The 10271-nt window shown below is 35.6% G+C and overlaps 1 protein-coding gene across 2 annotated transcripts; it reads right to left on the bottom strand.

The window, feature by feature from the left end:
- Nucleotides 1–1480: 1480 nt before the first annotated feature.
- Gngt1 (G protein subunit gamma transducin 1) lies at nt 1481–10032 on the bottom strand. Of its 2 annotated transcripts, XM_090332347.1 has the most exons (4): nt 10026–10032; nt 7628–7662; nt 5190–5264; nt 1481–1609 (listed from the first exon to the last, which is right to left on the bottom strand). In XM_090332347.1, exons 1-4 carry the CDS (start codon nt 10030–10032, stop codon nt 1481–1483), a joined length of 246 nt encoding a protein of 81 aa, XP_090188473.1. The 2 variants fall into 2 exon arrangements, with proteins under 2 accessions (XP_090188473.1, XP_090188474.1); XM_090332348.1 differs by lacking the exons at nt 7628–7662; nt 10026–10032 and having other exon boundaries at nt 5190–5285.
- Nucleotides 10033–10271: the final 239 nt, after the last annotated feature.

The following is a 10271-nucleotide window of genomic DNA, read 5'->3' as shown; positions in this document are numbered from 1 at the left end:
TTTTATTTAGACTTCAGGAAGTAGGGGATATGAGGATTATTATATTCATCCTCCAGTAGACAAAAACAAGACTTACACAAAATGTATTCAAAGTCAGTTAGGCAGTAAAGCAGCAGAAGTCTCTGACACCTAAATTTGTGCTCAAAACTTTTTTTAAAAAAAAGTTTATTCCCTGTGCTCTGTAACCCCAGACAAAATCCCTAATCCACTGTGCATTCAGGGGAAAACTATTGCATTATAATTTGTTAGTAGAACTGGGTAGGAAGAGGTTGTGTAAAAGCCATCATCATTGATTAAAAGGAGGAAAGAAGGGAAACAAACAAAAATAAACCTTCAATAACAGAAATATTGACATCACATAATCTGCCAAGAGAGATCATTTTTTTACTCAAACAATAAACTTAAACCTGGCACTGGAGCCTCTTGCCTGTAAACCTAGGCAGTCGGAGGCTAAGATCCGAGGATCACAGTTTGAAGCTAGCCCTGGCAGGAAAGTCAGTGACACTCTTATCTCCAATTAATCACCAGAAAATTGGAAGTGGTGTGCTCAAAGTGATAGAGTTCAAATCCCCACCAACCAATAAATAAATAAATAAATAAATAAATAAATAAATAAATAAATAAATAAAATAAAAACAGTAGACTTTCTAGACAGGCACCAGTGGCTCGCACCTATAATCTTAGCTACTCAGGAGAATGAGATCTGAGAATCATGATTCAAAGCCAGCCTGAACAAAAAAACACATATGATACTTTTATTTCAATCAACCATTAAAGAAGTAGAATTGTGGCTTTGAGTTTTAAAGTGAAGGGATAGGGCACACGCCCTGAGTTTGAGCCCTATTACCAGTGCATCTGTACACTCTCATGTGCACTCGCACACATACATACACATACAAACACACACAAATAGATTTTCTTCTTTTTCTTTCTTTTTTTCTAGTCCTGGGGCTTGAACCTAGGGCCTGAACACTGTCCCTGAGCTTCTAGTTGCTCAAAGCTATCACTCCACAGTGCCACTTCGGGCTTTTTCTGTTTATGAGGTCCTGAGGAATCAAACCCAGGGCTTCGGGCATGCTAGGCAAACCGCTAAACCACCTTCCCAGCTCACAGATTTTCCATAAGCAACAAAAAAGTGGAGAAAAATTAAGCCTGTGAAATTTCTAGGTAGAACAGTGTGATCATACACAGGGGGAAGAGGAAATATGAAACATTAACTGTGTGCTGGCACTCGACAATACTAGAGACTCATTCATAAAATATACTGTTTTTAAAGGGTCCATCAATATTTATTGTCAGCTATGTGTTAAACCTTGTACTAAATACTGTCTGAAAGAAATACACTTATATTTCATTATGTCCCAGTTTTTAGTACAAGTTCACATTTATAGGTTTAAACATTCATGTACATGCTTAATTATATATGAGGAAAAAATGGCATTGTCATTAAAATGATAAATATCCCAAAGATTTTTTTTCTTTATGAAATAACACAGCCTCCTTTGAGTTCCTTGAAGGGATTCTTATCCTCAGGGATACCCTTTACTAGTGGATCCTCTCCAGACCTTTCTTCGATGTAATCCCTTACTTCTTCACAGCATTTGGATACCTTAAGAGGGATGAGAGAGAAATGGTTCATTTAATATGAAACACAATGTTTCAGATTCAAAAAATTTATTAATCACAATAAATTTTTCTTGTTGTCACTTTTTATAGCACTTTGTTTCTGCTAATGTGCATGTACTTCCCAGGAAGGACATGGAAAGAGCTGTCTCTGACATGACTGCTTGGTTTTCTTTACACCCCACTACGCACACTCTAGTTAAGGGGTAATGTCCTAGAGCTTCCAATGTCTAGCTCCTTCAGCCAGGAGACCCTTCCAGAGACAGGGACACAGCTGGGAACACAAATCAAGAAGGCCAACAGAATAAATACTGACAGAGTCTTTTTCCTCATTCTAAAACAATGTGACTGGTAATGATAGAAGAGAATAAATTTTTGAAAAATCACTAGTCCTGGATTCCCAAGAGTCTATACATGCAATTTTACTTCAAACTCATGTGCAGTGATTGATCTCCACAATGCAAAAAAATACCATGTGACTCCAAGGAGTCAGGTACTTTGGTGGATTTGCTCAATCTGTACTGGGTGTCTGAAACATGGCCTACACTTGATTTTGCATAGTAACTAAACAAGGGCTGAATTGAATCATACCTCTGGTTTAGGAGTTTGCTCCCTATTGCTTTATACTATTATAGCAATGGCTTAGGGAAATCTCAAACTTTAGTTCTTTAATGGACCAAGACAGAGAAAGCCAACTTTCTCTTTATATGTAAAGATAAATATGGGTGTACGTATGCACACACACAAATTCAATTATTAATGCTTTTTAGCAGTGCTTCACTTCATTTTCAATTAATGTCTTGCATGATAGTCAGAAGAAACAACTTCCCTCTGGGCAGTGACTGTTCTTGTAAGTTATTTAGCTAATTTAGTTTTACTTGACATTTATACCATAAGACTTACACCATAATATATTGCAATATATAATTTTTCCATAATTATTGGTTGATCTATAAATAGTAAGCTTATTACATGGAAAATAACATTTAATAATAAATATATTTATTAATATATACTATAGCAATATAATTAATGTATTTAATATGCTAATAATGATAATGAATTTAATAAATATAAATTGATTTGATGATAATATTTATATCTATTATTACATATTTATTTATATATCTTATATATATATACATTTATTAAAAGTCATTTGTTGAAATCCTTTCCCTTGACAAGATGATACTAGGGGTGGGGCCTTTGGAAGGTAATTAGGTCACAAGGGCAGAGCCTTTCTGAAAGTATTAGCATCTTTACTGGGAGGCCTCTCACCTCTTTCATGTGAGGTCAACTTATTTGAGAACAGGGAGCAAGGATCCAGAACTATGAGAAAAATGCATTTACCAAAATAAATTTCTATTGTTTGTAATGATATTCTGTTATAATAACCTACACAGACTACAAAAATACATGTATATCTGTGTGCTTGTAGGCCATGTATGCCGGAGGGATAGGTGTACATGTTTATAGCCACATGTAAATGTCTATCTAGAATAATAAAAAACACGCACAGATTTTAAGTTTAATATTAAATTACTTTGGATTCTAAGATCAAGATGTTGAATGATAGGGGAAATGAATGACTCCCAACACCAGGTGAATTGTGATGTATATATTTACCCCAAAGAAAATTCCCAAGAGGAAGCTTCCAGAAAAGAATCATGTGAGGCCTGCTACCCTGCTGATCAAGAAACAATGTGGAGGTGGGCACTGGTAGCTCATGCCTGTAATCCTGACTACTCAGGAGGCTGAGATATGAGGATCATGGTTGGAAACCAGCCCAATTAATCACTCAAAATGGAAAGTAGAACTGTGGTCCCTGTAGGAGAGTGCTAGCCTTGAGGGAAAAGAGGCTCAGAGACAGTGCACAGGCTTTGAGTTCAAGCTCCACAACTGACAAAAAGGAAGACTTGTGAAGTGTAAAAATAATGAAACAGCTTTGGAACCTTTCAAGCAAAGAATGAAAGTAACGTTCACTCTGAAAATTTATTTCTTCCAAATTATAAAGATAAAGACTTCAACTTGTCTGCTGTGTGTTGCAAGCTTTTGTGCTGGGTTTTATTTTTATCTCTACAGCTCAACACGCTTTGACTGTGTGGAAAGGGCAACTGGAAAATTTGAGACAATTATGAAGATAGGAGAAATTAAAAAATCCTAATTTGACTAGAAGAGTTTAGGAAAGTATGAAAAGAATACAAATTCCCTATTTTACTTTGTCCCCAATACTTTGCTTCAACCCAGTGGGTATCAACTGCATTTCCTCCTTCTAGCTTTATTATGACACTCAAAACTTCTCACCTTTTGAAAACCACAGTTTTTGGCCATTAATTTTAAAAACATTATTTTAAATTTTTTAATTTAATTTTTTTTACATTTAGATAATATGACCTATATTTCTACAGCCTCAGTTTCAAGTGCAGTATACATAAGCAGTGTTTACCTCTCATTACAAGTTGTTTACCACGCATATGAATCAAGAATTTCTTTAATGATACCATATTTTACCATTCCTGTGCATGAAGGCCCTAAGGATTAATAGAGGGAATCCTGTGAGAAGAAAACAAAATTAATTTTACTTAACAAAAGAGATCTTTGAAAAATGTATGCCATCACTTGCAGTGGAGCTTTTGTTGTTCTTTCCTTATAATAATGAGATCCAAAGTAGATGTCTCTTTTCCATATCTTAGTCATTTTCCATTGGATAGAAAGGGTTTGTAATTTTAGCTGCCTATATTTTAACAGAACTGTGAAATATTTTCACCAAGAATCAGTGAGATCTTGTGCCTGTCCTTATCTTTATTTGCAATCGAAGAATAGAACCTCTGCATTTACTATTGACCTGGTAAGAATGGAAAAGATAAGGTCATGTTTAATGTATATCAGCACCATCAAATAGCTCATCAAATAAGGAGAAGTTTATCAATTTGACAAGGGAGACAAAAAGGCCTATATAGACTATTTTATTTTAATGCTTGGCTAAAATAAGATCTTTGTCTTGCATGTCTCACTCTTTCCTTTTCTCTCCCCTCTCTATAAAAATATAAACACATGTCTTAGCTTTATTGATCACATCAGAAACACGGAAATGGCTAGATTTGACCTAAAGAAAAGTTTTCCAACCCTTTCTAAGTCAAGAAATTTAGGGGTTTTTTATTTCTTTTTTTTTTTTAATTTTGCCATTCCCGGGGCTTCAAGTCAGGGCCTGGGCACTGTCCTTGGGGTTTCTCAAGACTAGAGCTCTACCACTTGAGCCACAGCACCATTTCTGGCATAAAACCCAGTCTCTGTGCATGCTAGAGAAGGACTCTAACACTAGGCCAAATTCCCAATCCATTTTTGTTGTTGTTCGTGGTGGTGGTGGTGGTGGGTTGTTTTTTTTGTTTTGTTTTGGGGTTTTTTTGATGAATTTTCTTAACCTCTGGTGAATTCTATGTAAACAGTTCAGTTTTAAGTACATTTTCCATTAGATAATAAAATACATCACAAAGATCGTTCTGTATTTTACAATCAAGTGCTCCCAGAGCCAATCAAAATAAAAATTCAGGAATTCAGCTACTTACCATCATTCTTTCCAAGGTCACTTCTTTCTTGAGCTGGTCAACTTGCATTTTCAGTATGTCCTTTTCTGTCAGATCCTCAATATTGATCACTGGCATCTTTTACCTGCTGAAAAAGTAGAATGTCAGCCTCTATTATATACTTGAATTGCTAGACTCTATGGAAGTCCATCTTACCCAGCTCTTCCCTCTCCTCTTAACTTACTAGGTAAACTGTGACTGGCTTGTTTTAAATTTTCTCTGATAATCAATTTCTTTTGAGCTCTGTCTCTATCTCTGAGCAATTCTAGCCCTGTACACTAGGCTCAGGGTTTTAAAGCTTCTTCATAATCTTCATTAATGTGATTATGCCAAGCATTTGAATCTCAATACTTGCCAGGAGCTTGGGGGATCAGTTAATATATAATTTAGTGAGCATAGAATCGGAAAGCTCCTCCTTTCCCCTGTTATTCCTTTCCACTGGTCTTTTGAGTGGTGCAGACTTTTGAGTCTTCAACCTTCATCACCATTGTCAAAGCATTGTCATATGCTATTTATGCTATTTATGTCACTTGAAGGTTATCTTAGAGACTTCCCATTAATCCCCTAAATTGATAGAGCACTTAATCTGGTATTAACAGAGAGCTAAACAAAAAAGTATCACTACAAATTTATTGTAACAGATTGAAATATGAACCAATGAGATAGAGATATAATAAATAAGCAACCTTCAGAATAAAAAACACACTAACATATTTCTTAGCAGTATTTTACAAATAATACCTGAAATTCATAGGTCAGAGCACATAGAGTAGCCAGTACAAAAAGTGTAGGAAATCTGGGCTACCAAAGGAAATCACCAAAAGAGAATGAACTTTCCCTTTCTGAGTCATCGTTTTTCTCTTTAGTTACATCTCTGGGGAAGATGGTGCAGTTGCCTGTAGCACTTCATGAAATTGCCTGGGAAATATATCATTGTAGCCAAATGGCTTCATGACTTCAGTCTCTCCGTTTCTCTTCCTCTTTTATTCTCTTCCATCTTTCCAGCTCATTTTTATAAATGAGTATTTTTATGAATACAGACCTAATCAGATCACATGTCAGATCTTCCTGACAACATCAAAACTAGAAGTGCCTGCATGCCCTTGTATTTATGTAGTCTTTTTATTTTCTAGTGAAATATTGTTTCCTTTCTGAAATTCATAAAGTCACATTATTCTCTTGGAAAGACACAATTTATGTTTTTGCCTTGGTTTAGTTTGGTTTGTTTATTGTTGTTTTTTTAGGGCAAATGTCTCCACAGATGAGCTCAGGAAAAGAACAGCCTATGAGTATCTGAGTCCAGTGTTTCTGACATTTTTAGTTTTTGTTATTCTGTTCTTTATTTTTTTCAATATACCATGATTATAAAAAGCAATTTCTTACTATTTTTTCCTATTCAGTAATAGTTTATTATTTGAAAACCCATTTTCAATTTCATTTTTTTCATATATTTTTTATTGTAATTAATAGAAGGGTTACATTATATTCACTAGGTAGAAGGTGCATTACTTCACAAACATTGATACCCTTTCTCATGTCTTGTCTCCATTTCCCTCCCCCCACCCCCACCCCTCATCTTGTTTTCCCCCTTCCCTACCCTATTTCAAATAACCAAATAAGCATGTATACAATATAGCAGATAACAAGGTAAAATACTGTAACAATATGAGATAACCAAGGAACAGTAAAAGAGATGAGAGATAACATTAAGGACAACAATCACTTGTTATATGGCTTTTGTTTCTATATCCTGGAGGTCCTTTCATCTAGCATCATACTATATGGCCTTAAGTATCTAGGTTTTGTTCTATTGTAAATCTCTGCTAGGAGAGCCAAAGGTTTCTACTGATTATGACAAATGAGGGAGACTATTGGGCCCATGTTCCTTTAAGTCTGGCTTACTTTTTATCCCTTTCAGAATGTATATATACCTTTACAAGTATTTCTGCTGATGATCTTTACCTGTTGATACTGTCCTTTGGACAACTTTTGTCCACGTTGGAAAACTTCACTTGCCAGTAGGCTTAGTGCGGGTAAAAACAGCTAGTACTAGAGCCACACCTCAAGGCTAGCTGTTTTTCTGGGTAATGTCTTTTGGACTTTTCTGCCTACAAGGCCTTTAAATCATGATCTTCTGTGCCTTAGCCTTGTGGGAAACTGGGATTACAGGTGTGAGCCACCAGTCTCTGACTCCTACCACAGTATTTTGTACAAAATGAATTCTCACCAACACTCCCTAATTGTGTGGCCCTGACCAAGTTTTCTAACATAGATGTGCCTTCATTTCTTGGAAAATAGAACAATAGCAGTATCTCTATTGCAGATTTATTTGAGAAAAAAGGAGGACTAGTAATGCAGATGAGAACTATATAACAATGTGATGCACTATATAACAAAGCTGACGTCATTCACTCCTGTACCTCTGAACCTCTAGATTGCAATTTCTTACTTGGCACTTCTGATAGATGGCTTTATAGATTCTTTCAGATTCCTTTATCTGATACACAGTCAATTCTATTATCGTCTCACCCACCTCCTCTTCCAATCTTTGGCAGCAGCAAGTATTGCCTATCATAGATAGACCTATACAAATTGGCTTGCTGTTAATGGAAAACAGTTTGCCTGATTATGATACCTAGATATTAAACTCCCATCTGGCCTCTGAGGATAACTTGTAGAAAAAAATGTGTGGCAAGTCAATGACAGAATTCATAGCAACATATAGACATTTTACCTCTGGGCTGAAATTTCTGGTTGTAATTGAGAAACTTCCAGAACTCCAGAAACTTCAGATGATATTAGATTTCTGAAACTATGTTTGTCTTTTTAAATTATTATTCTTATCTCATTCCACTTTTTCTCATTCCTTTAAGACATCTTAAAGATGAAAGTAGTGATTTGGACAAAAGTCGGAGCCTTGGGCTCTATCTCTAGGATCTCAAGCTACAATGTACAATTAAGGCCTTCACAAGAGAGGATGGACATACCTTCAACTGCTGAGTATATAGAAGAAAATCATCATGTGATGCCAACGTTACTTAATTTATGTCATCAGTATTTGCCTAGATATAGAAGTACTTCAAATTATCAAGCATCATGTTATCAACAAATGATTTCTCAAGTCTAAGAATCTGTGACTGGTTTATTGAGTAATGTTTAACATGAAAAATACTTCATTTTGCTGAAGTGTGTTTTTAAAGATTCTAGGTAACTTGCAAATTTGATGATATGGATCTTTTAAGAAAATCTCTGTAATGTGTAGAGTGAGAATCCAAGTTTCACCCCATCAAGGACCTCCAGACACAAAGTATATGTTGTTTGAATGACTATTCCAGATGTTCAGAGTAATATCAAAGTCAAAGATTTAAAGAATTCATCTTGTCAAGGTTTCTACCTTATTTGCAAGTGAGATAAATGTGGTCCAGAGAGTTCAAATGTTCACTCTCACAAGAAAAGATAGCAAATCTGAGCTTCCAATGCAAGTGTTTATTGGTCCAGTGTCTATTCCTATCTCAAATTAAAAGAGGAGAGGAGAGGAAGAGGGAGAAGACAGAGAGAAGAAATGGAGAGGAGAGGAGAGGAGAGGGGAGGAGAGGGGAGGAGAGAGGAGGGGAGGGGAGGGGAGAGGAGAGGAGGAGAGGGGAGGGGAGGGGAGAGGAGGGGAGGGGAGGAAAGGGGAGGGGAGAAGAAGGAAGAATCACAGTTCTACCCCAGTCAGAGAGTAGTTTTCAGTGAGGGTGATACTGACCCCTAGGGGACACTTGAAAAAAGGTTAAATTGCTTATTATAATTTTCTATTTTTTTCCTGCATATATATGTATATATACACACATATGACCCTATCCCTTGAACCACAGCCCCTCTTCTGGTTTTCTGGTGATTAAGTGGAGATAAGAGTCTCACGGACTTTGGTGCCCTGGCTGGCTTTGAAACACTATCCTCAGATCTCAGCCCCCTGAGTAGCTAGGATTACAGGCGTGACCCATGGTGCCTGGCATACTGTATAATCTTTTAAATTTTATTTTATGGTAAAGGTGATGTGCAGAGGAGTCACAGTTAAGTAAGGTAATGAGTACATTCCTTTTTGAACAGTGTTATCTCTTCACTCATTATTTTCCCACTTCCCCACCTTCCCTTCCTTATCAAGTTATGATTCGTTTCCAACTTACTGTCTAGTGAGTATCACTGTTGCATTGGTTCACATTTCATCTCACTCTTTCTGTGATCCCTTTCCCTTCCCCAAATCAGATAAACCTATATACAAGATAAAGGGTACTCAAATCAAACTGTGACTACAGGAAATAAACCAGATGGGAAAAAAAACAACCAAAAACAAAATAAATAACTAAAAACAGTGTATGAGGAACATCAGATATTTTTCATTTACCTGAAGTTTAATACATGAAAGAAAAGTTGTCCCACATGCAGTATAACTGGTATATATAATATTGGCACTTACATAGACAAGAAAACATAATTATTTCAATCGAGCCTAACTTCATATTAAGTATAAACATAAAATATATCTTAAAATATAATCTTATAAATATATATTCTTATATATTCTTATAAATATATAATGTTATAAAATATAATCTTAAAAATATTTTCTGAAGAAAAGTTATACCAAACAGCAGCAATTATATATTCTTTCAGAAAATGGTATCACTCACAGCATCTACCCATGAGCGTGGTATATGTTCTTGTCTATGTTCACTGCTACATTCTTGGTAGTTCAACATTTTAAAGTGATCTGTCCACTTCATATTGAAGTCCATCATCATTCATTATAATTTTCTATTTTTGTATTCTATAAACATAACATAGGCACTAACCATACTAATGGCTTTAAATAGGCCTTTAAAAATATTCCTTATGCAAACAGACTGAAGTTTGGTATAAATCAAGGTCATAACAACTAGAAAAGGGGAGCATATACATATTTCTTTGACTCCCCGGGTCTTAAATATTAAGATAACTTTTACTAGTTAAACATGATCAACAATAATGATATCTGTTGAAAGGAATTCAAAGAAAAAGGCTAACCTGTGAACAATTGGAGTT

This window comes from Megascapheus bottae, chromosome 5 (genome assembly GCF_031878675.1).
Source record: "Megascapheus bottae isolate mThoBot1 chromosome 5, mThoBot2.hap1, whole genome shotgun sequence".
NCBI lineage: Eukaryota > Metazoa > Chordata > Mammalia > Rodentia > Geomyidae > Megascapheus > Megascapheus bottae.
The sequence above is the reverse complement of the archived record's forward strand: the minus strand, read 5'-3'. Positions and strand labels throughout refer to the sequence as shown.

Excerpts from the sequence above, each read along its gene's own strand:
- Gngt1 (XM_090332347.1), bottom strand. Across the intron at positions 5,265-7,627 it reads TGCAATCTAGAGGTTCAGAG|GATCTGACAGAAAAGGACAT; the intron begins GTACAGGAGTGA and ends ATCAATATTGAG. Across the intron at positions 1,610-5,189 it reads TGACCTTGGAAAGAATGATG|GTATCCAAATGCTGTGAAGA; the intron begins GTAAGTAGCTGA and ends ATCCCTCTTAAG.